Below are 26,079 nucleotides of genomic sequence, written 5' to 3'. Positions count from 1 at the left end.
AAGTGATTACACAATTTCTCAATCAATACATTTACACTGAAGCTGCGTTTATCATTATCTTATTACACTGCAATCAACATGTATACCTTTTTTTAACGTTCGGCACCCCGAGAAGAACTTCAAGAGTCTTCCCACACGACATTCTTTCCTTGCCCTTAAAGAAATCCAGAGAAGGAATGATTCCTTGGGACTGTGACTGTCTTCACAAGTGGAAGTGGTTTTGCTTGGGACCAGAAAGCCTGGGGGAAAGGGAGAGAAAACGCCTGAGAAAAGGGAGGAAGAGAATCACGAAATGAGGGACAAAGGAGGGAAATGAGAGAGCCAGAGGACAAGAGCAGACCAATGTGACCCAAGGAAATCAGCTCAAAATAGAGAAACAATGCTTTAAAACACCGAGAATGTAAATTGGGTTTGGTTTGTAGAATATATTAAATGTCTCAATAAAGCGTTTAACTCGCTCAGAAAAGCAAAGAGGAGTTGCAAACGTTTTTGAGGAGAAATGACCTCAAGAAGCTGTGTTTCAGGAAAGTGAACTTAATAGGAAGGTAGAGTAACTGAGGGAGGGAGAGAGACTCCAGGCAGAGAAACCAGTCAGGAGGCCGTATGGGCAGGGCACACACAGGCACTAGACCCACAGGAGCTAAGTAGGGGCCTTGGAGAAGGCACAGCGCTTTCCAAAGGAGCAGTAGCAGAGCTAAATGACAAAATGAAGGAGGGAGAGTTAGAAAAGATTTTTTTTAAAGACTTATTTCTTTATTTGAGAGAGAGAGTGTGTGAGTGGGGTGAGGGACAGAGGGAAGAGGCAGAGGGAGAGAAACTCAAGCAGACTCCTGGCTGAGCGTGGATCCCGATGCAGGGCTCGATCTCACAACCCTGAGATCATGCATGGCCTGAGCTGAAATCAGGAGTCGGATGCTCAACCAACTGAGCCACCCAGGAACCCTGGAAAGATTTTTTTTTAATCAAATTTGTTTATAAAAGAACTTTTAAAAACATGGGGACATAGTTTACCTATATAATTATCCATACATTATAAGCCCCATAACTGTACTCCATAACTTCTTAAATTCTCTAAAGATGTGTGGATTAAAATATTCAGAAAAGAGACTACAACCCCCATGGACTTTTCTCTTTCTTGGCTCCTCTTTTTACTTTTCTTTCCTTCTTTCTTTCTCTCTTTCTTTCCTTCCTGCTTTCTGTTTGTTTTTTTTTTTTTTCTTTCTTTCTTTCTTTTTTTTTTTAAAGCAAAGAAAAGGAAACCCATAAGGGAAGCTGGCTGAGTCATGGTTCTAAATAGGTCATGGCTATTGAATAAAGGGAACGCTCAATGATTAAGTTAAATGGCCTCGTCGGCTCACAGTGTTTAAAAGCGTTTTCCTCAGTGTGTTCAAGCTGTCTGCACAACGTGCTCTCTGGGTGATTTTTTTTCAGAGTTGATTTAATCCTGGCACTTCATAAAATGTGTGTATCCATTAAAGCAAGAAGATTTTATTCATGTTCAAGGGAAATCTTTGAAAGGGGTGGAATAAAACCAAACGCATGGAGGCAGACCCAAATCTGGCAACAGGAAAACACAGATGTGCAGGTTAAATGCAAGATTTCAGGAGACATGCCACCTTCCTCCACCAAATAAGTTTCTAATCGGATGCCAGAATGAAGCGTCAGAACCTGCCAAATTTCCTCCTTGGCTGCCTTAACTATTTAAATCATTCCTTTTTATTGCATCTGACTAGGCTGAGAACAATAATGGAAATGCCCACCGACTGATGATTCTGGCAATTTTGTGAATTATCACATAAAGTGAAATGCTGCACTGCATTCCTTTCTCCGTGGGGTTCATATTCACACTCCTACCCATGCTCCGCACCCACAATGAGCCCATCATCATTACTGCCATCCCTCTGCTGGGCGTGACCATAGCTGCAAAACTGTGTCGCTGCCATTAGACTGTGGTGTGCTAATCAGTCTGTATCTTAAAAGACTGAAAGTGGGAATAACCTATTTAAGAAAATCACTTAGATTTGTATAACTCCTTCCTTCTTTCTTTTCTTCTTTTTCTTCTTTCCTTTCTGTTTCTTCGGTAAACTTGAGGTGATTAGCTTCCATCGGAATTGCACCATAGCAACAAAAGGACACACTCGAGAGACCCCCATAGAATTTTTGCCTGTGGCCCTCCCAGGTTGCAAATTTTACTTACTTTCCAGGAGGAAATGAGCTAGGTGTGATGAGATGACTAAGACAGTAACTGGCAGACATCTCAGATTCAGTGATGGGAGTTATCAGATTGGAAGCATTTAAGAGGCACAGCTTGTCCTGAAAAAATTTCTAAGGTTGCCCACTCCAAAAAAAAAAAAAAGAGAGGGGATTTTTTGAAGATTTCTTGGTGCAAAATTAAAAGCAGTAGACATTAATTATAGCTCAGTTAAGGGGGGATTTTACATCGTTAAGGAAAAATAATGGAGGGAATGTGTCAAAAGTATAACAGACTAGAGAAAGAAATGGGGTCAAAATTGTTGATTTGTTCCACAGGCATTTCTGTGGAAATGGAAACAGAAGATCGTTTCCACCGGTCTCCATGTTATATGCTGATCGTATAAAGATGAATTTGTCTTTGTCCTTTGTGGAGCTAATTCTGTTATGTTAAAATGTAAAGAGAATAGTACTCTTAGACGGTAGTGAAAATGTTTCCAAAGTTGGGGCAGTCACTTTCTCTGTACTCCTGAGCTATTTGTTCTGTATGGCAATTTCCAAAGGTACTAATGGTATTGCTTTTTTGGGAAGTAAACTTTTCATACAACAGGTAGGTTTCTAACAATCTGGACAATAAAACCACATATTACTTAGGAAAGAATTTGAAAATAGTGTGATGTTCTGTAAAGGAAAAGATATCTCTATTGACTACTCTATTTAACTCACTGAAGAATTCTAGATTTCTGCATAGCCCCCTTTCAGTAGCAGATGGGTTTTTTAATATCAGTATTCCCTTGACCATCATTTATGAACCCACTGAATAATTTTACTTTTTTTTTTTTTAGATTTTATTTATTTATTTGAGAGAGCGATCACAAGTAGGCAGAGAGGCAGACAGAGAGAGAGGGGAAGCAGGCTCCCTGCCAAGCAGAGAGCCTGATGCGGGGCTTGATCCCAGGACCCTGAGACCATGATCTGAGCCAAAGGCAGAGGCCCAACCCACTGAGTCACCCAGGTGCCCAATAATTTTACTTTTTAAATACTATACACAACTCAGAAAGTTCTTTATGTTGTTACAGATTTTATCAACCCACTTAACCTCTGTAATCCTCCAAAATCCTTTGAGAAATATAGTTAAACCATAATTAACTAATGTTTTCTTCATAACAGTCCTTCCAAGGAAGAAAGAAAGAAAGAAAGAAAGAAAGAAAAAAAGAAAAATAAAGAAAAGGAGGGTTGTTACAGTCTAAGACACTGGATGATGACAGGGAAAACAATTAGGAATTCCAAGGAAAGAAACAAACTAAAAGGGAACGTAATTATAGTATACTACTTGACTCTATAGTGGGAAAAAACAGGAGCAGTACAAGAAGATACAGTCATAACAAAGTATCTACCCCGGGGGGTGGAAAAAGAAGTGAGATAGTGTAAAACAACAAAATTCTTATCCTTATATAATATAGTACGTAGATAATGTCTAAAATTATTAAATTGGGAAATAGTAGTAAGTAAAGGAGACTATTTTAAATTAAAAGAGAATTAAAGACCCAATACATGGGCTTTGATTACCCAGACCAGCTATAAAGGCCATTTTAAAGACAACTAGGGCAATCTAAATAGTCCTAAGTTTTATATATGATATTGAGAAATTATTGCCACATAAAGAAGTTGTGATACACACACACACACACGCGATGGAATATTATTCAACCATAAGAAACTGGGAAATCCTGCCATTTGTGAGAACATGGATGGACCCTGAGAGCATTATACTATGTGAAGTAAGTCAGATAGAGAAAGACAAATACCGTGTGATCTTATTTGCAGGTGGAATCTAAAATAAAACAAAACAACACAAAAACTGGACTCACAGAAAAAGAGATCAGATTTGTGGTTAACTAAGGCAGAGGGTGGGGTTGGGGGTAGGGAAATCAGAGGAAGGTGACCAGAAGGTTCCAACTTTCAGTTATAAGATAAATAAGTATTAGGGATGAAATGTACAATACAATGACTATAGCTAACACTGTTGTATGTTATATACAAAGGCTGTTAAGAGAGTAAATACTTAGAGCTCTCATTATAAGGAAAAAATTTTCTTTTTTTGCTTTCTTCTCTTACTGTATCTATGTGAGATGATGGGTGCTAACTAAATTTCTTGAGGTAATCATTTTATAATATACATAAATCAAACCATTAGGCTGTATACCTTAAACTTATCTGGTGTAGAAGTTTATGTGTATGTGTATGTCAATTATGCCTCGATAAAACTAGAAAAATTGAAAAACAGAAAATAAAAGGATTCTTGTCATTTCTATTAGGTGTGATAATATTTTGGCTATGCATAATATAGAATACCATGATAACTTTAATATAAAGTACATAAGCATTTTTAAATACTTTACAGTTAGATACACAGCAACATTTAGAAAATCTTTAGACTTTCCTATTTGATTTTGAATCTGTATATGCATTCCTTGATTTTAAAATATGTTTAAGTAACTTTGATCATGTATTTCTGGATTAGTACATATTCAAGTCCCACTTCCCAGTCACCACTATATCTTACAGTTAAAGCTAATTCATCCAAAGATGACTCCTGCTTTGCAAGGAGCTTTTAAACAACAAATTTAATTATGTTCTGTGCACTTTATCTAATTAGGCAAGAAGGCAGACTAACAGAGTTTTAAAGAGTTTTGCATTATAAGATTGAAACCAAAAAAAAAAAAAAAAAAAGATTATGAGCTAGGGAATTAAATTAACCAACTATTCTCCAAGTATTTGGGTTGGTTAACAGGCATGGTTGGTAAGCCTCAATCAGACTAAAAATGCACATCCTAACTAACTATCGTGGGATAATGGTTAAGAACATAGCAAATGTGTTCAGAATACCAAGGGGACTTCTCTGTCTCTGGGACTTTTAGGGTAGGGGATACTATGGTCATGACCTACTTTAAAAGTGGATGAGATAAGCTTACATTTCAATGATAAAACTAGGATTTTTTAAATGTATTTAATTTGGGGGCGGGGATTGGATTGCTCCATCGGTTAAGCATCTGACTTCTGCTCAGGACATGATGTCAGGGTCCTGGGATCGAGCCCCACATTGGGTTCTGTGCTCAGCAGGGAGTCTGCTTGGCCCTCTCCCTATACCCCTCCCCTACCTTACACACACACTCTCTCTCAAAAAATAGATAAAATTTTAAAAAATGTATTTAATGACTAAGTGACTATTTAATGATTATACCTAAGAGGAAAACAGTTCCAGAAAGATACTTCCTTCTAAGAAGCACGTGGTACATAAAGTAAATATGGTTTTGGTTGGTTGACTAACACTTTCATTACTTAAATCTCTTTTGCACTAGACGTAAATGAGCTTCCTAAGGTGTAAGGCTTGATAGAATTTTTAAAGTATCATATGAATCACAGGGAGAAATAAGAGTCATCCAAAGGAAAACAACTTTACATCATATCCACACCCTTCAGTTCATTGCAATGTCATATTAACGCAGTCGTGTTTTAATTTGGGCGACAGTACTGACATATAACTACTAATCCAGTTAATTGGTTGGTTTTAACTCATTAATCAGTGTCATCAGTTATTAATCCTCCATTCAGTAAATAATTGCTAAGCATCTATATGCAGCTCTATATACCCTAGGGACTGGGAATAGTAAGCAAGACAGACATGATCCCCATCCTCATGGAGCTTATATTCTAGTGGGAAGACAGGTATCAAACAGGAATTGAAATGAAACATAGTCAGCGTTTTTAGGGGAGAAGGAGAGGTAGACCTTGAGAGCACATAACAAGGAACCCAACCATGCTTCTTAAAATATCAACCAGGCGATTCATAGAGTTCTCCCTACCCACCCCTTCCTCGAGGCTGAAAATCCAAGAGTAAACACAGAATCCCCAATGACTGGCAGCTATGCAGGAATACAGGACTGTCAGAGCTGAATATATGATCCTTCTGCAGAGTGCTGTCTCCATTAACAACATAGTTTATGTGGCTCATTTTCCTGGTAAACTTTGTGTCCCTCTTATAAACTTTGTGTGCCAAGGAATGCTTGGATGGGGTGCTTGCCGGAATGAGGGACATGGGGTGACCTTGTGGATAGGTCTTCAGACAGGTCTAGGATCTGACATGACCCTGTTAACCTCAATATAGATACCAATATGGTAGCACCGAATATTTGCAGAGAGACTGTTAACATGAACCTGGGATACCTACTTGACCACGGAGCATTTGAGTTAGGTGGGTGGGGGAGGGCCAGCTAAACAAATTGTGAAATTTCTAATTGTAAGCAAAAATGTGGGTCTGTCTTGTGAGCCAGATTTGCATCGTATTCTTAATAACTGTTGCATTGGTTTTTGTTTGTTTAATTTCAGAACGTCCTCATTGTTGAGGTAAGCTGACTTTTCTTTATCCATACAGGGAAGTTGAAAGAATCTAACGGTGAGTTTTGAAATATAGAACTTATTATCCAATTGGTCAAGGATTTATTGAATTTCTACTGTGCACATGGCTCTCCAGATTTCCTAAGAGCTAACTAGAATCAGTGGCCTGAAACAGTTTAGAATAAAAGCTTTGGAATAATAGTTTTGTGGTACTTGATCCATTTTTGTGTCTAATTTCACACCCGTCTACATTGGTTCTTCTACCAATGTGCGAATCAGGCATTTTTACAGAAGAGGAAACTAGCCCAACAGAACCAAATTATGTAATAGCAAAACCAAGCAATAGCAAATGTGCCCAAGGTTCAAACTCTTTTCACCCTTGAGTCAGTGTCCTTGCTAATGACCCCTAAGGACTTCAAACAATTCTACCTTCAGCAACCAAGTCATAAATACAATCAATTTTCAAATGGCAATCCAAGAGAAAGCTATAATTTAATTTCATTTTCTGCTAAAAAAGAAAAATGGGAGAGAACGGGTCCTACGGAAGCAGCGTCCTTAATACAGCACATGGCCACTTTTCCTTCAAGAGCACACCTGTCTTATCAACTGGCAGGAATTCAAGAGAGCTGTTTTCAAGCTTTTGTTACCCAATTGCCTGTGTGCTCCGTTTGTATCTGCAGTCCTCCCGGCTCAGACCTAAGCCAGGAAGTAAACCCTCTAGCCAAGGGAATTGCCCAACCCTGGCTAAATTCAGACCTGTTGTTTTGATAATCAGCTCCTGACAGCTGATTTCTGTCGCAAGGACAATACATTTCTGCTGCCCATTCTCCTCTAATTGTGCAGCAGCTCGTCAGCAGAGATGAGCCGAGGCTCACTGCAGCCTCGTACCCTCAGAATTCACAGGCTGTCACCAGCTGCCGTCCAGACACATCTCACTTCCCGGCCACAGAATGCCCTATTGAGTGGGGAGGGTAAGGGGGAGGCGTTTATCCATTCAGTGTATTCAGATGTACATCCCACGTCCATGAAAATTCATGCGTTCTGTATTGTGTCGCATAACCTCGGGGCCAAATTTGGTCCTTGCATGCGCGTGCACGAGTCCCAGTGTGCTCAGCGAGCAGCCCCACAGGCTCTCCAAAGGCCAAACTTAGATTTCAGCACGGCTCAAGGATTCCAAGAGGAAATATTCACCGATATACTCCCCTAAGCCCAGCTTCCAAGAGAGGCACCTGTCTAAAAAATGGAACCAACCCCGCTTCCTACTTTGACTCCATCTGATGGCAATTCTAATTATGATGCATTATTAATAAGGCATACAGTCATCTGTCTTGATGCAAAATCTGTTATGCCGTCCAAATGTGCCCAGCTGAACGTGTCTGTCCTCTTTGCAAAGGATGTCGTTGGAACCGGGAAGACCATGAGGGCACTGCTCAGTAGCATAGAGAAGTACAAGCCCAACATGGTGAAGGTCGCCAGGTGAGTAGGGCGCTCATGTCATTGATGCGTCTGTGTGTCCAAAGAAGCCCAAGAGGGGCCCTAACACAGGAGGTTGTCCCCAAAGAGAGCAGTCTTTTCCAAACCAGTGACCCTTTGCCCTGGGGTGTTATGGCTCGACCACAATGAACAAATAGCCCATTTGAGTGCCAGCCGGAGACAGAGGAAGGGGAAGAGGACATGCTTTGCTGGGTGTCTGAGCCTCTCGTTACTGCGCCTCCATTAGCGGCTTCTGGGAGCAGCTGGCGGAGCCTGGTGCCAGCGCCCCTTTCCCTTCCTTTTATCTAGAATCACTGATGTGGTGCCCCGGTGGCAAGAGCATGAATTAGGGGGCTGGGATGGTGCCCCATGTGCTCCGGGAGGTGGGGGAGGAGGGATACCTATTTTAATGATGTTCGGTTCTATTTGCAATTCCCAGAAGTTTTATCTGGATCACTAAATGCCTTTTTTTTTTTTTTTTTTTCAAATGCTAGTTTGTTGGTGAAGAGAACACCTAGAAGTGACAGCTTTAGACCCGACTGTAAGTGGTTTTGCTTTCTATTGGTTGCTTCCTTGGTTGGCTGGTGTCGTTTTGTGTTGAAGAATGTCCGGTTTCCCATTTGCCGGCATTCCATGTGATGCAGAAGCTGGAAAGGTTTGATAGTCCCACAGATCTCCCGGGGTCTCTCCAGCCTTTACAAGGAGGACAGAACCCTTTACAATGAGAGTTTTTAATTTCCCAGTTCACGTTTTTCACAGAAACTCTGTTGTGTGCAATGGATAGTTTCGTGTTTAGGTTTTCCATAGCACCTTAAAGCCAAAGAACTCAGCTAATGGGCTTCAGGGGGGTAGAGGGAGACTTGACCCCACCAGACTGGCTGACACACATGATCCCTGCCTTGGCCACTGGCCCTGTCAGGCAGACCGGGAAGGTAGAGGGATCCTTGTACCATCTCCAGGAACTGTCACCAGACAACGCTCAATGCCAACCTTCAGCAAGCCTGAATTTTAGCATGCAAAAGGGGGAAATTCAAGACACCTCTCTCGTCACCCTCAAAGGAAAGTTCAATAACGCAGAGAATTGGCCGAGGAAGTATCTCCATATACCATCTTCGTACTTGACTTCATATGTCCTGGAGGATTTGGCTCATAGAGGGCACTTGGCTACTCTCCTTTCCATAATACGAATAGTTCCAATGCCAGGAAGAATAAACAAGCAGCCTGATTATTTATTATTCTAACACTAGAGGCGACTTTTTTTTCACTCACATAGGCAGACTTCAGCTTGATTTTTATAACTTACATTTGCTCTAAAGCCTCTGGGATCATTTGGCTGCGGTTCTCATCAGCAAGCTGAAAAAACATCAGAGCAAGAGAAGCACGCTATGGACGGGTAATGACATTTCACAAGTGACTCTTTATTCTAAAAACAAGTTTCATCCGTGCTCGGCAGATAGAACCAACAGCATGTCCCCGTCCAGGTCCTGGCCTGGAGAATATACTCTGGATGCAGTAAGGTTAGGCAAAGTTAGTAAACAGAAATCTTCGAAGGAAATCATGGAAGATCTCACAGAGAGAATTTAACTGAAGTTGAAAGATTTGTTTCAGACCTAGACAACTAATTACAGATTATTTGCATCACTGACAGCAACGACATGAATAAAATAATGGCTAATAACACCAGTAAGAGGTCACGATGGCCCTCCACTCTTCTAAGGGCAACACAGAGATCAACACATTTCCTCCTCACAATATGCGTCCAAAGTAGTTGCTCTTGTGATGCCCATTTTACAGCTGAGGAAATTGAACACAAGGCTGAATGGTTTGGGAAGGTCACGTTGCCGTAAGTGGAGAGTCAGCATTGACCGGAGTCAGTCTGATTCTGATCACTGTCTTGCTCTTGCACTACGTCTATAAGTAACATCTGCGAAGTGCAAATAGAAGTGCAGGAAATGCACCCATTTTCCAGCTGGACGTAGGTCACCCTGATTCCTAACCATTCCCCTGATCCAATGTCCTTCTTTCCCTCCCCGACAACTCTGGAGGTTTGACCTTCGGAACTGGCTTTACCCAGTCCCAGGTGCCATGCCTACTGTAGGCATTGTTCTGGTCCCTGTGATGTCGTTACTATGGTGACAGCCCGGGTGCTCTGAGATTTACTAATACCGTTTTAGCTGGTTCAGAATCTCTGTTTCTTCTCCCTGGATGTCTCAGGCTTGATATTTTTGATTCCTTTCTCGTAACTGACTCTTTCCCGTATGCTCAATGACATCTTCTATATGCTCTGACATCTTTTCTTCTGCTCTAGCTTCTCCTCTTTGATTATTTTTCTTAAGGCAATGTACAGGGTGGAGGGACAAAAGGGGGTTTCTATCAGTGACATACAATGCAATCCTTTGAAAGTAAGCCCCTCTCTTCTGGTACTTTCTACAAGCAGGAGCTAGTTACCTACCCCATGTGAAACATCTTTGGTGATAGGAATCACAGTGGTAGTGAGTTGTCACCAGAGGAACAACTTTCTTCATGCTCTAAGTCCATTGGTTATACCGAAGTCCAGTTTCATAAAACTGAGTTCCTCTCTCATCTGCAATGCTGTAATAAACAAATAGATTCAAAAAAATTGGAAAGAGTTTAAAAAACCATTGGACGATTGGCACATTTATTCTGTTCCAAGACCTGTGAAGAAGGACCACTACTGCCTGTTCCTTAAAGATCCTCTTCCATAAAAATCACCTTCCTTTCAAGACATTTTTCCTTTGTTTAACCTAAGTACCTCATACTGCACTTAAATTCATTTACTCGCATTCTTCCCACAATAGAGATAGAGAGTTAATTGATATCATCTGTCTCCTGGATTCAAAGACTAGTGTTAGAATAACCCTTAGCTTTCTCTTCCTCAAACTGAACAATCCCACTTCCTGTCATCTGGTGTCCCAGGTTTGGCTTCCCAGGCCTTTGTCCAGCTAAGGGCACTGAGCACAGTGGGAGAATGGCTTCCAGTGGCAACAGCCTGTGCACCTAGTCAAGTAGTACAGGATTGGAATACTTTTGTGTGAACTGCACTTTATGCTTCCAACTATTTCCTTTGGCATTATATCATTGGATACTGCTTGCTTCGGAACCACGGGGCTCCATGACTAACTCACACATACTTCATGATCTCCCCTGAGCTGGCTGAGCCCTTTCTCAGCTCTGTGTGGTAGGAGTACAGCCATCCTTCCTAGCATGTTTGCTTGTTTACCTGTCTACCTGCCTACCTGCCTAGTCACTCTGGTCCAGGACCCGTTGGGCTCATCCTATGCTTTGCTTACCATTTTTCTCACACTTGCTTCTGCTTAAATGAAAGATCCTCCAGTTTAAGTGCCAACATTAGCATATGGTGACTTTCTACTCATTTGATTCCTTCTTTTTTTTTTTTTTTGTTCTCTCTCTCTCTCCTCAGATGTTGGATTTGAGATTCCAAACTTATTTGTGGTGGGTTATGCCTTAGATTACAATGAATACTTCAGAGATCTGAATGTAAGTCATGCATGCAAATCCCTAACCTCCTTTTCACAAGAACTTAGCAATTATACGAACTTAACAAATTATTAAAATAGTAGTCATGATGGCTGCCACATACTGAGTATCTTCTGTGTCGGGATTCTTCTGGGCACTCTTCATTCATAATATCAATTATGGTTGCATGCAGTTCCTATTCCCCATTTGGAGAAATAGTGTCAACATATAGACATGGACCTCTAGTGTAGCCCCCTCAGCTGTGTGACCTTGACAAATGTTGAATGATCTAGAGGTAAACATCCTACCTAAAGTGGACCAGTTGTGTGCAATTTGTGACCCAGGGAGCCAGATTCTTAATAGAGCTCAAAACCAGAACAATGATGAAACTTTTTCAAGCATTCGATTGGGTCTCTTTAGATTTTCTATACGTGCACACACATAAATGCGCACACGTAATTTGAATGAACAATAACCAGTTTTAAGATGACATTCTGTTATCACTGCATTACATTCTCTGCACCTCCTATTTTGTTGAGAAACCAAGTCATTTAAATCATCTATTGTTTCAGCACATATGCGTGATCAATGAGCATGGCAAAGAAAAGTACCGGGTCTAAAGGAGTCAGTTCTCCCCATCGACTCTCCAGATAACATCGTAACTTACGACCACAGTTGGAAAGCAGCATGTAGAGTTTGTCTCCCCAGGCATCTTCACTCAGCAGGATATAAAAGAAGAAAAAAAAAATGTTTTAATGAGAGAGCTTTCTTTTCTGAGGTTATAACATAAAGAGTACCAAAGGTTGTTAAGGAAAAGAAAGCAATGCTTTATTTGACTTGTTCCAAATTAAATACTCCGCCTTATGACTCATGAGTTCTATCTACCTTCACACTCTCTGAAACTTCACCTTTCTTGATTCCAACACAGCCTTTAAGCTTGATCACCATACCCCCACCTAGTTACTCAAATATTTTTCACTTAACTTTTTTTTTTTTTTTTATATTCCATTTTGGTAACATTTTGCAATCTGAAGAAACTGGAAGGCTTTCCAGTTCAGCTCTGAACCCAAATCCTGGGAATGCAACTAGAGTCCCATACTAAAAAAGGAGAGAAAGGACAATTTCATATAAATTTCTGTTTGTGCATTTCTGGCAGGCCGTAACTATTTGCTTTGACAAAGCCTTTTTGAACTGTAGCATATAATGAATCTTAATGATGTTATGAGATGAGCCTTTGCTCAGTGCTGTTAATACTGGCTTCCGGTATATGATAACGGTGTGTCATGTCTGCATGGATGTACTCAACTGTGTTTAATACTCTGAATTTTAATTAGAAAAAATACAATGGCAGCAAGGCCCTCGTTTCTAAGCTGCGTCTCTTTATTTGTGTGGGACATGAGCAAATGGCAGAATTCGCGGGGCGGGGGGTTCAATTCAAATTGAAGCAAGTCTGAGGTTTTTCCTCTAATTTACATCAAAGGACAAGACACTGTTATATATTATCATCAACACGAACACAGAGGTTGAATAATTTTTTTGAGTGATCTTAGAAGGCTTATCCGACAGCCCAAGGCATTACAGAAAACCAGCACACTTAAGAAAGTTTTTTACTGAATAACTTTTTTTCCATTTCCACTGTTTTATGAGATGTTTTCTAATTTATGGAAATTTTAATTGAAAGTACACTTGAGTGCCAATAGAACTGTTTTTTTTTTTCTCACTTCCTAAAAGGAGAAAATGCAAAATAAATAACTAAGCAGCCTTTGTTTGGTTCTGAACCATATGTGGCATATTGTTATCAGATTCTAGCTTCCTTTAAACTAATAAAGAATAAAAAACCTTGTTACATTTCATAACTGCTTACTGTTTTTCTTCCGCCTTTGTATTTTTTATATACGTTCAGCCATTAAAATGTGTGAGCCAGTAGCTTAAATATACTACTGCATATATCTTTCCTGGGGCTTTATTTTTGTTAACCTGGAAAAAATCCAGTATATGCACTAGTATAAGCAAACGATTAAGCCAGACTTGATCTACTGCTTTTTTTTTCTCCTTAAGCTTGTTTGTAAGACAAAGAATTTTAGTTGTAAAAGATTTTCCTGAATATCTTTGTTCCAGTCAGAGAAGAAAATAAACCACACCCAGATATCTCAAGTGAGAAACCAGCAAAGGGAATTCCTTTTAGCTTTGTTCCGTAGAAGAATCAGTTACCAAGTTAGAGATTGAAAATGCTAATTGGCCAGTTTCTTAAATTATCAAATTTGTGTTCTAAACACAGTTTCCACTATGTCACCTTTGTATCAGAAGACCTAGAAAAACCCAGATACATTTGATTATAAATATAAAATTATCCATAATCTTTACAAAAGTATTTTCTATAGAATGTTGAGTTTTAGCAAATATCAGTATAATTTCTGAGGACTGTATGTTTATTTGAATTAGGAAGGAAATTGATCTGCTTCACAAAATCTTGAGAAGGACTTGTGCTAGTTAATGCTGAAAAAGAAAAATCCATTAAACACACAAGAAATTTAATCATTCCTGCAATTTTTTTCCTATCACACAATATTTTGACAGTGATATCCAAGAATGTCATCTTGGGAAAAATAGTATTTCCTTTTCTCTTGCAAAACTCTAATCGGTTTAATACCTCAGGGTTTTTTCAATTCAGACCAAAAATGTGAAAATTCATAACCTGCTTAGCAACCAATGCATTTATTAATTTGGTGTTCCAAAGCTGATTGGTGGGGGTGGGGCAGGGACAGACAAGTGTGTGATGTTTTATTTGGATTCAGTTACAGTAATTAGTAATATTTTTGCTACAGTAATACAGTTACCTAATAAGTAATACTTTGGGATATTCCATACAAATTAGAATGCTTCATTATAAATTGTTTCTTTCTTACTGGGTTGGAATGTATCCAGTATTGAACCATGCACTCCCAGAGTGAACTGCAAATAGTTGAATCTTGATGTACCTTGTTTAACCTTTGGATGTCTTTGGGTATAAAATGGTTTACCATGTTCCAGGCCTTCTGAGCATTTTTTCAGCCTCCCATGGGATGAACTTGGGTTTCCCCAATGGAGAGAGAAGGTGGCCCATCCCACTTCTAGAGAACTGGTGTCATGGAAATATTTCCTCACTTGTGTAATAGAGGTAGTATGTTCTTGGAAATCGAAACCCTAAATCTCACTCCCCACCCAGATGTCTGGTTAATTTGGGCAAAAATAGTGTTTGGGACTTGTCATTACTGTGCCATCATGAAATTCCTTTGGGATCGCCAGATGACACTTGAGGGCTGGTGGGCAGGCTAGTTTCAGGAGGGGAGCAAAGGGGTGGAAGGGAGGTTTGTGCGTTGATGTTGGGATGCATGTAGAGGGACGGAAGGTGTACATGGAGAAGACTGCTTTGTTTCTTGGCCCAGCCATCCACCATGTTTGGTTCTGAACCCTGTGGAGAGAAGGAAACAAAGACCCCAACTGAAAGAGCCGCTTTCACCATAGCCTTTGGGCCACACACTGGGACAGGCCATTGGCATTTCATCAAGGGCCATGCATAGTCCATTCCCAAAGGGGGAAAAAATGTTTTTGCCATTTCTTGGCCCAAAGGACCCCCTTTTCTGACTTTTTCTGCCAGGTTGGGCTTTGCTCAGAGATTAGTAGGAGAGGCCATGAAGACAGAGTGGGATACTAAAGTCCTGCATTTTCTAAGGGGGAGAAATAAGTCTTAACTAATGTTACTGTGACTTTGTTTTTATCCAGAGCTAATACGTATTGGCTAGTAAATAAGCTGCAAATAGGATAGTGAGTGTAGACGACTCTTTCAAGAAACCTGGCTATGAAGACCAGAGACACATAACCACAGCTAGAGGGCTTTTAAAAGATGGGAAAGGCTCATAAGTTTTTATTTACTGTGGAAAACTAAAAACAAGTGAACAGTAGAAACAGTGTATCTTTATCAATGGCTCTGTAACAAATCACTCCCTAAACTGAGTAGTTTAAATGAGCAATTATTATTTCCTCAGGGCTTATGAGAATTAGGAAGATGGAGCAGGCACTGTGGGGATGGTTTGCTTCTGCTTCGTGAAGTCTTTTGCTTCAGCTGGAAGATTCAAAGGCTGGGGGCTACAACCAAGTGACGGTAAATGGTCCAACATGGCAGCCATTAGCCACATGTATGTGGCTAATGTATGTGTTTAAATTTAAATTTAAATTTAAATTTAAAACATGTATGTGTTTAAATTTAAATGAACTAAAATGAGGGGCGCCTGTGTGGCTCAGTGGGTTAAAGCTTCTGCCTTTGGCTCAGGTCGTGATCTCAGGGTCCTGGGATCGAGCTCCACATCAGGCTCTCTGCTCTGCCTGCTTCCCCCTCTCTCTCTCTGCCTGTCTCTCTGCCTACTTGTGATCTCTGTCTGTCAAATAAATAAATAAAGTCTTTAAAAATAATAATAAAAAAATAAATAAATAAATTTAAATGAACTAAAATGAAGTAAAATTTAAAATCCACTTCTTCATTCGCACTAGCTACATTACCACTGCTCCATAGCCTCATAAGAGAGTAAGTTACCGTATTAGCACATAGAAAATTTCCACCATCCCAGAAAGTTCTGTGGGTAGCTCTGATATGAAGGTTTGCCTGATGGTTGATACTGGCTGCTGGCAGGAACCCAAGCTGAGGCTGTGGTCAGTCCATTCTTCTGTGTGATGTCTCCGTATGGTTTGAACTTCCTCACAACATGGCAGCTGGGTTCCAAAGGCAAGTGCAGACAGAAAGAGACAGAACCAGTGTAAGCCATACTGTCTCTTAAATGACAGGCTCTCCACCAAATTCTCTTAGTCAAAGCAGTTACAAAGACTTGTCTGAGTTTAAGGGGAGGGAACGTAGTCTGCTACCACTTGATGGAAGAACATTATAAGACCATCATCCAGTGGGGTAGTATGTATATGGCTCTGGCCATTGTCAGAAAGCTGAAGAAGAAATCTACCACAGATAGGTTATTCCCTTGCCCATTTTCCACTCATGAGATTAGAGAAGAAGGTGATTATGCAGTGGTCATAATGCACGCTTGTTTGCCTAGATTTTTAAGAAAGACAGAATACTGGGGCACCTGGGTGGTTTAGTCAGTTAGCATCTAACTCTTGATTTTGGTTCAGGTCATGATCTCAGGGTCTTGAGATGGAGCTCAGCGTGGAGCCCCACATCCAGGTCCATACTGGGCATAGAGCCTGCTTAAGATTCTCTCTTCCTCCTCCACTGCCCCTCCCCCTCAAAAAAAAAAAAGAAAAAATAAAAAAAGACGACTACTACTTAGCCACCTGGGGAAAGATGAAATGATAAAAAGAACAGCGGAATAGCCCACCTTGATTATAAAGAAATACATGTTTTCCCACTGATAGTGTCTGGACCAGATTAAGAAGACTTTGAAAGAGCAGATTTAGTTCTCTTATTATTAAGGTGCTTAAATTTGAAAAATTAAAACTATAGTAAAATAATTTTTGCTTACCAAGTATTCTGTAAATGTAAATTCAAGTGGAAACTTTAGAAGTAGTTCCGCTTTTATAGGAGGGAATTGCCATATAATTTGGCCAAGAACCTAATCCAGAATGGGACTCCCTATATATATTTATATAACATCATGCTAGAAATAGTACTCACCAAATCAATTAAAAAACATTTTTAAAACAACAAATCACTGAGTACTAACCAACAGGGCTTCCGATAAAAACTGCTGTGTCCAATTTATCTAATCTCCTAATATTGAATGACGGAGCTGGTGGACTGGAAAAAGGAAGTGCTGTAATTTGTCTTATCTTTATTTGAACAACGCCTTTGGTTGTGCCGCATGAAGAGTATTCATCAATAGCCTGGGAAAATGATTTATGCTGCACTATGTACACTACATACGTAACTGCTGGGTGACTGCATGAATCTTTATGGTCATATTTAGTAGAGATCTATCATGAGCATAACAAAAGATTGTGAAAGACTGGAACCCAGACATTGAGTGTGTTGACATTTTGCAAAGATCTGGCCGCGACTACTGTGGGTCATGCACTATACACAATCTTGACAATAATTCAATTTAGTATCTACCATGAAACCCACAGGTAGGAACCGGCACCTCCATTTTAGAGATAAGGAAATGAGCACCAAAGAGATTAAATCACTTACCCAGGGTCACAGAGCTGTGTTCAAAACAAGATGTGGAAAGAGTGTTATTAGACTGCTGGGTCAGTACTCAGTACACGGCGCTGAGTTCATGGATCATGAATGGAAGTGTGTCCATAGATTCGCAGGTGATAATCAGACGAGGAGAAGAAAGAATGGTATGGAATAATAAGAAATGTGCTCGGTCTTTGTCCCTGGTTCCTGACGCAGAGCTCCTAAAATCCTTGGAATTTCCAAAGTGGGGATGGGTTTATTTGTTACTCTTAACAAGCCCCTTTTATCTACCTGAGTTTATGCTAAAGAGATGACTTAGAGTGGGACCTCTCTAGAGAGCCTCAGGTTGGGGCCAGTCACCAGAAAGACCAGTGACTGGGGGGTTGGAACTTGGAGCCCCACACACTGACCTCTGGGTAATTATGCAACTGGATCTCATATGCTACTATTTTTATGCATCTACATTCAAATATGAAAGAATCCAATGATTTTTTTCTATTATTTTTACATGGTTTTGGAATCCGGATTATTTCAGCTTTAAAAAATGACATCAGCTTTTACGTTTCTTGTTTTTCTCAAACAACTTGCATAAGATAGGGGTTCTCTGTGTATTGAAATTGTTAGGACTTAAAATTCTCAATGTGTATATAGACATTTCTTCTTTTTATTCCATATTTTACTTGCTTCTAATACTTTTCTCCTTCCCCCACCCCAACCAAAGAAACCAGTTTAACTTTGTTCATGTTCTTCTAGTGGATTTCTTTTCCAGACTGGTGTACCGATCTTCTAGATTCCCTTGAGTATTGGCTGCCACAGTCCCCCATCGCCCCTTCCCTGCTTCCTGGAGTTCTACACCCTCCCCAAGGTAATCACAGCCAGTGACTTGCAGACATGTGAGCACCACGAAATCCCAAGTGGGACTCTGTGGTACGATTCATGCTCTGAACTCCCTGGGGGACCAGGCTGAAGTTCTGCACATCCTTGCTTTGCTTCTCTGTCCTGGCCTGCTTTCTTGCTTTCTTCACTCTGTTCCTCCTCAGAGCGCTCCCTCAAGACAACGCCGAAGAATGATTGTGCCTGAACAGTTTTTTCCAGCTCTGCTTCTAGGAGGGCAAAGTGCAACCCACAGGTCAAATTCAGCCCACAGCCTGTTTTGACATGGTCTGCAAGCTAACAGTGCTTTTTCATTTGTATGGGATTGTTAAAAAAGAGAGAGAAAGAGAGGAAGAAAGGGAGGGAGGGAGGAAAGAGAAATGAAGGGAAGGGAAGGGAAAGGAAGAGACCGAAAGGGAAAGAAAGGGAAGGGAAGGAAGAAAAAGAAAAACAAATATATCAATAAACATCCTATGTGACCTGCCAAACCAAAAATATTTACTAGCTAGCCTTTCACAGAAAAATTGACAGGCCTCTGTTCTAGGAAATCTGGCTTAAGATATTTCTCTGTTCTTTTGTGTTCTACTTCATTTAGTTCTGGTCTTAAATGACTCTATTGCTTAAAAAAAAACTACTTGAGCTAAATTATTAGTTTTTTGGGTTTTTAATTTTTGTTTTCTGATAAAGATCTTTAGAGTTAGATTTCTCATTTTCTTAGATTTGTTGTAAATACTGGTGTATTAAGACTTCATTTCTGCCGTTTTAGATCATATTTCTCATTTATAGTATTTTTTGTCTCTTTTTCTCTTTTTCTCAGATTTCTTGATTTTTCAAGAAAGATTTATTTCTTACGCTGGTTTGAAAGTTACATCATCAATTTTTGTTGTCATGGTCATTGGCTTTCGGTTACCAAGACCCACTCTCATGTTCATGATTTTTAAAATGTTAGTATCTATTCTCCCCCAATATAAGTGCTATCACTTGTCTGGAAGTTAAGTTCTAAGGTACCGTGTGTATCCTTTCTTTTATTCTTTAGTTCCAGCTATTTCATCTTCTTCTTTGTTTGTTTTTTTGTTGTTGTTGTTTGTTTGTTTGTTTGTTTTTAAGGATTTTATTTATTTACTTGAGACAGAGTGAGAGAGAGAGAGAGAGCAGGAGCAGGGGTAGAGGGAGAGGGAGAAGCAGGGAGCCTGACACTGGGCTTGATCCCAGGACTCTGGGATCAGGACCTGAGCCAAAGGCAGATGTTTAATGGACTGAGCCAACCAGGTGCCCCCAGCCATCTTATCTTCTTAAGACAACATGAATTTTGCCAAGGTATTTGACTACTTTATTGGCTCTGTCTCCTATGCACCCTAGCCTTGTCTCTCTTCTTATTTAAATACTACCTTAAAGCAACTTCTCATTGTGTGTGTGTGTTTTTGGTAAACCATCTAAGCCTTCATATGTGTGTGAATACTTTTTTTATTGTGTTCTCATTTTGCATGAAAAATTGGCTGGATATAAAATTCTAGGTTTCAAATTATTTCAAGACTAATTTACATTATTTGTTGATCTTATATCCTATACTGCTCTTGGGAGCAGGATGTCCCTCTGATCATTGTTTCTTTGAAGAGAATCTGCTTTTGGCCTCTGAGCACTCTAAGAAATGTGTTGCTTTCTCTCCTGTTAGGCACTGAACATTATAATCTGAAGACTTCCATCTCTTCTTTTAGTTTTGAGAAATTCCTGGTCTTTATTTCTTCCACTATTTCCTCCTTTTTTTTTCCTCTCTCTTGGAGGTTTTATGATTCCGACCTAAGCACTTTCACCTCAATCTTAGCCACTCCTTGGCTTGTCTATCTTAACTCCGTTCTTTCCTGCTGCATTCTGGGGAAGTTGCTCAATAGGGTCTTGCAACTCACTAATGCATGTGTCAGTCATAACCCTCTGGCTGTCCTTCTCATTTATGGTGTTCTTTAGTGTGACTATTATATTTTTCCTTTCTCATATTTTTACTTGGTCCTACTAATGGCTTCTTCTTATTGATACGTGTCACCCATTATCTTCCCCCACCTCCTAGAGTAAATTTTTCATGTTTATTTTAAAATTCAGGTGTGTTTAGCTCAGTAGTTCTCCTTCAGATTATGTTCAGCATAGGTTTTCCTGTACGATCATTGTATTCTTTGTGTATCTAGTTATTTTGACTTGCAACTTTACATCTTCCTGGAGGGATCAGCTGCTTTGGAGGAAAGGTGTAGTGCAGAAGGTCAAACCCTAGTCTGTGCTCAACCACGCGTGCTGAAGGTAAGGAGAAAAGATTATCCCAGAAACCACAAAACTGTTGTTGATCACTATTCATCACCATTCCGGCAGCCATGCCCTTGGTTTCACAGGAGTTTTCCATTTAAACTCTTAGAGACAGCATTGGGAGAAAGCAAGCTTCTTTGGTTACAACCCACCAGTCCTAGGGGTTTACAGAGAAAGTTTCCCCTCACTTCCCAGAGTGAATGCACAAGGCTGGCAGCTCAACCTGTACTTGTTTTCATCAATTCCCCAGCACTAAGGCTCTCTGTGCTCCTGCATTTTACCCTCCTGGCCAAGGAATTGGCTACTGGTATTGTTCTGTGGTGAAGACTCAGGACAATGGGGTGGAGGGAAGGAGGCAAAAACAAAACCATCTTCCAACCACACTCACTTTGCTGCCTCCAGCCACTCCCCAGCCCCCACTCCACCTCTAGGCTTCAGTTACACACTGCCATATACCTCAGTGGAAAGCAGCCTCCTGTTCCCCCAGTTGAGGGCTGTTGTTAATTGGTTGAAACCGAACCTGTATTCCCCTTCTCACTTCTGTAATTTCTCTAGGGCTTATGCCAGGGGAGGGATCCAGTAGTCCATGCTTGTTTATGTTTATCAGCTTTTATCCCTTAACGAGACTTTGCTTACAAATTTACAATTACATTATGTTCATTATAAAATATATACAAAAATAGACATTATGAAATAATGAATGAGATAAATTCAGTGTCTAGACTTGTTAAAATTTAGATATCCTGACTGACCTCCTTGAAGGAAATGATAAAAAAAAATTGCTGGATGAAATTTTTTTTAAGATTTTATTTATTTATTTGACAGACAGATCACAAGTAGGCAGAGAGGCAGGCAGGGGGTGGGAGCAGGCTCCCTGCTGAGCAGAGAGCACAATGCAGGACTCGATCCCAAGACCCTGGGATCATGACTTGAGCTGAAGGCAGAGGCTTTAACCCACTGAGCCACCCAGTGCTCCTGAAATATATTTTTTAAGTCATTTTAAATGCACTCATGAACTGTTACAAAAAAAAAAAAAAAAGAATACAAATTGCTCAAAGGTTGAAACATGAGTAAAAGCAGAAACCCAAACAAGTAAGTTTGCTAAAGCCAGTTTTCATCTTAAGTCTGTGAAGGCCATGAGAATGAGCCTTAGACCTCCAGCAACAGGGAGACTGGGCTTCAGAGAGGAGGGTGGGGACGGCAGCTCTACTTTGAAACCCTCACCACATTTGCCCTGAAGTCACTCTTCCCACATGCTGCTCCTGGTCAGTGACTGGGCACAGTGAGACAGACCTAAGCCAGTTCTGTTCATAGAGAACTTGGGGGTCCTTTGTTGGGCATCTTTGTCTCCAAGACTCCATGAGGGTCTTGCTGAAATTACCTTAGACCTGTACAACAGTCTAAGATGCTTCTGTGCTCTTTTTCCAGATCCCTCCCCACACTTTCTCTCATAGGAATGTTCCATTGTAAGTTTCTTATACATTTAATCTCATCATGGCATCTGCTTCTCTGAGGACCCAAGCCAACACAAGAGTATTTACCAAACTTGCTGCACCTGAGATTTCATTTTATTGCCTTGTGAGGTGTAAGGAACAGGAGAGCAAGCCCAGGACTGGGGCTGGGTAGGAGTCTGATCACAGAAACACCCATGGCAAAAGTGAGATTAAAGAACAGCAACAGCATGATAACCTTAAACCTAACCACAACAATAATTACATTAAATGGAAAGAGCCTAAAGGAAGGGTAGATAAAGTTTTTTTTTGTCAAGGGCCAGATAGTAAATATTTTATTCTTGCTGGCTATATGGACTTGGTAGTAATGAGTCACCTCTGCCTTTGAATGCTAAAGCAACCATAAACAACATGTAAATGAATGACTGTGGCTCTGTTCCCCAAAAAACTTCATTTGCAAAAATAGCCTTTAGTCCAGGATCTGTAGTTCACCATCCCTTGGCCTAAACACCCCAATTAAAAAGAACAGATTGCCAAACTGGATAAAAATCCAAGGCCTAACTATCTATCAGAAACAAACTTTAAAGATAAAGACACAGATAGGTTCAAGGTAAAAGTATGAACAAAGACATAACACTCTGATACTAATCAAAAGAAAGTTGGAATGTCTATATCAATATCAAACAAAGTAAACTTTAGAACAAAGAATATTATCAGAGATAAAGAAATACATTTTATGATAATAAAGCAATTTATCATGTGGCCATGACAAACCTAAATGTTTATGCATATAATAACAGAACTTCAAAATACATAAATCAAAAACTGAAAAGTGTGAGGGAAAATAGACAAATCCACAATTATAAACAATGGTTTCAACACCCCTTTTTAAGCAACTGATAGAACAAGTAGAACTAAAATCAGTAAGAAGGAAGAACAAGTAGAACTAAAATCAGTAAGAAGGAAGTAAAGTTGAACAGCACTGTTGATCAACTTGACCTGATTGATATTTGTAGAACACAATGTCCAACACAGAATATACACAGGGCAGGTAGAACATTTACCAAAATATACCATATTCTATTAGATAAAATAAGTCACAAAAATTTGTAAAGGATTCAAGTTATATAAAATGTGTTCTCTGACTACAAGGGAATAAAAGTAGAAATCTTTAATAACAAAATGACCTATCTCTTGAAAATTCCAAAATATTTAGAAACTAACAGAGGTTTAAATAAACTCTAGGTCAAATAAGAGGCCAAAAGAAAAATAATAAAGTATTTTGAACAGAATGAACATGAAAGCACAATATATCAAAGTTTGTGGGATACAGCTAGCGCAATATTTAAGGAAATCTTAGAGCACTAAACACATATTAAAAATAGAGAACAGTTTCAAGTCAATAATTCCATCTTTCACTGTTAGGAACTAGAAAAGGAGGATCAAATTAATTACAAAGTATATAAAAGGAAGGAAATTATAAATGTCAAAGTAGAAATCTATAACAGCAAATTGAAAAACAATAGAAAGAGATCAATGGATTAATAAATGGTTGTTTGAGAAGATTAATAAAATTGATAAACTCTAGCTACACTGACCAGAAAAAAAGAAAACACAAATCACCAATATCAGGAATGAGGGAGCTGATATTACTACAGATTCCACAGATATCCAAAAGATAATAAGAAAGTATTAAAAACTTCTTATGCCCAGAAATAAAATAAACTAGTAGAACTAGTAAGTTTAATAAAGTTGTAGGTTATAAGATCAATATACAAAATAAATGTAAATACTAGTGATAGCAATCAGAAATTGAAATTTAAAATATATCCTTTACAGTATCAGTAAATATGAAACAATGATAAATCTGAAAAAAAGATATGAAAGGCTCATATGCTAAAAACTACAAAAAGTGCTGAGAGAAATTTAAGAAGTTCTAAATTAATGGAGAAAAATATTTATTGTGTTCTAGGCTCAGAAGATATAATATTGCTAACAGTTCCAAATGAAATCCCAGCAAGACTTTTTTTTGGCAATAATTTAAAAAACTGAATCTAAAATTCATATGAAATTCAAGGACCTAGAATAGCCAAAACAACTCTGAGAAAGAATAATGTAGATTAACACTATCTAAAATCAAGTTACTATAAATGTACAATAATTAAAATAGTGTAGTATTGGTATAAATACAGACAAATAGATCAGTAAAATACAGTAAAGAGTTTAGAAATAAACCTACTTCTACATGGACAACCGAGTTTCAGCAGAGATGCCAAGGCAGTTCAGGGAAAGTATAGCATTTGGTCCTAAAATAATTGGATATTGCATATGCAAAAAAATATGAACTTTGATCTGTACTGCACACTATATAAATAATCAACTCAAAATTGCTTATGGACCCATATATAAAGCCCAAAACCACAGAATCTAGATAAAATCTTTGCGACCTTGGTTTAGGCAGAGACATATTTGATAAAACACCAAAAGTAGGATATACAAAAGAATAAATTAATAAGTTGCACTTTATCAAAATTATGAATTTCTGATCTTTGAAAGTGTTAGGGGAATGAAAAGACGGGTCACAAACAGGCAGCAAATATTTACAGATAAAGACTTGTATCTAAAATACATAAAAACTCTCGGGGCGCCTGGGTGGCTCAGTGGGTTAAAGCCTCTGCATTTGGTTCAGGTCATGATCTCAGGGTCCTGGGATTGAGCCCCGCATCTGGCTCTCTGCTCAGCAGGAAGCCTACTTCCTCCTCTCTCTCTTTGCCTGCCTCTTCGCCTACTTGTGATCTCTCTGTCAAATAAATAAATAAAATATTAAAATAAAATAAAATACATAAAAACTCTCATAACTCAATAATAGGAAAACAAACAAACCAATTTTTAAAATGGGCCAAGCATTTGAATAATTACTGCACCAAAGAAGATATACACATGGCAAATAAGCACACGAAAAGATAGCAACATCATTAGTCATTAGGGAAATGCAGATTAAAGCCACAATGAGACAATACTACAGATCTATCAGTACAGCTAAAATGGAAAAGACTGACCATACCGAGTATTGTCATGCATTTGGAGAATTGTTCTCATACACTGCATGGGGGAATTTCCAATGATAAACTACTTTGGAAACCAGCTCAGTTGTTTCTTAAAAAGCTAAATATATCCTTGCTATAAGATCCATCTAGTTCACTCCTAGGTATTTCCCAAGACAAATGAAAGTGTATATCTAGAAAAAGGCACATGAATGTTGATAGCAGATTTATTCATAATAGCCCAGACTGGAAATATTTCAAATATCCAACAGTATGTGAATAAAAGAATTGTGATCTAGCTGTACATTTAGGATGAAACTCAACAACAAAAGCGGATGAACTATTGATAGACACTAAAGCATGGATAAATCTCAAAATACCTTATGCCAAGTGAAAAATGCCAGACCCGGCTCCCCGAAAAAAGAAAGAAAAGAAAATGCTGTGTGATTCTTTTACATCAAATTCTAGGAAATGCCAAGCAACGTATAATGACAGAGAGTAGATCAGTAGCTGCCTGGGGATGTGAGAGGAGAAGATGACAGAAGGTAGAGCAGGAAACTTTAATCAGTGTTGAATTACCTTGACTGCAGTGATGATTTCACACATATATACACATGTTAACAATGAACAAATTGTATACTTTAAATATAGGCAATTTATTGCCTATCAATTAAACTTCAATAAAGTTGATAGAGAA

The 26,079-nt window shown here is 39.2% G+C and overlaps 1 protein-coding gene across 3 annotated transcripts in view; it reads left to right on the top strand.

Annotated features, from left to right (window-relative positions):
* PRTFDC1 (phosphoribosyl transferase domain containing 1) overlaps positions 1 to 15,676 on the top strand; it is a 95,143-nt gene extending 79,467 nt beyond the window's left edge. For 2 of the 3 annotated variants that reach the window (XM_044227529.1, XM_044227527.1), the window contains 5 exons: positions 6,580 to 6,597; positions 7,982 to 8,064; positions 8,556 to 8,602; positions 11,504 to 11,580; positions 12,132 to 13,412. In XM_044227529.1, the coding sequence (XP_044083464.1) occupies positions 6,580 to 6,597; positions 7,982 to 8,064; positions 8,556 to 8,602; positions 11,504 to 11,580; positions 12,132 to 12,179 (273 nt within the window). In that variant the 3' untranslated portion in view covers positions 12,180 to 13,412. Of the gene's footprint in view, positions 1 to 6,579; positions 6,598 to 7,981; positions 8,065 to 8,555; positions 8,603 to 11,503; positions 11,581 to 12,131; positions 13,413 to 15,584 lie in introns of those variants that run through there. The other variant, XM_044227528.1, reaches the window with a different exon arrangement.
* The last annotated feature ends 10,403 nt before the right edge of the window (positions 15,677 to 26,079 follow it).

This window comes from Neovison vison, chromosome 12 (assembly GCF_020171115.1).
Source record: "Neovison vison isolate M4711 chromosome 12, ASM_NN_V1, whole genome shotgun sequence".
In the NCBI taxonomy this organism is placed as follows: Eukaryota; Metazoa; Chordata; class Mammalia; order Carnivora; family Mustelidae; genus Neogale; species Neogale vison.
This window is presented reverse-complemented; position numbering and strand designations above follow the sequence as displayed.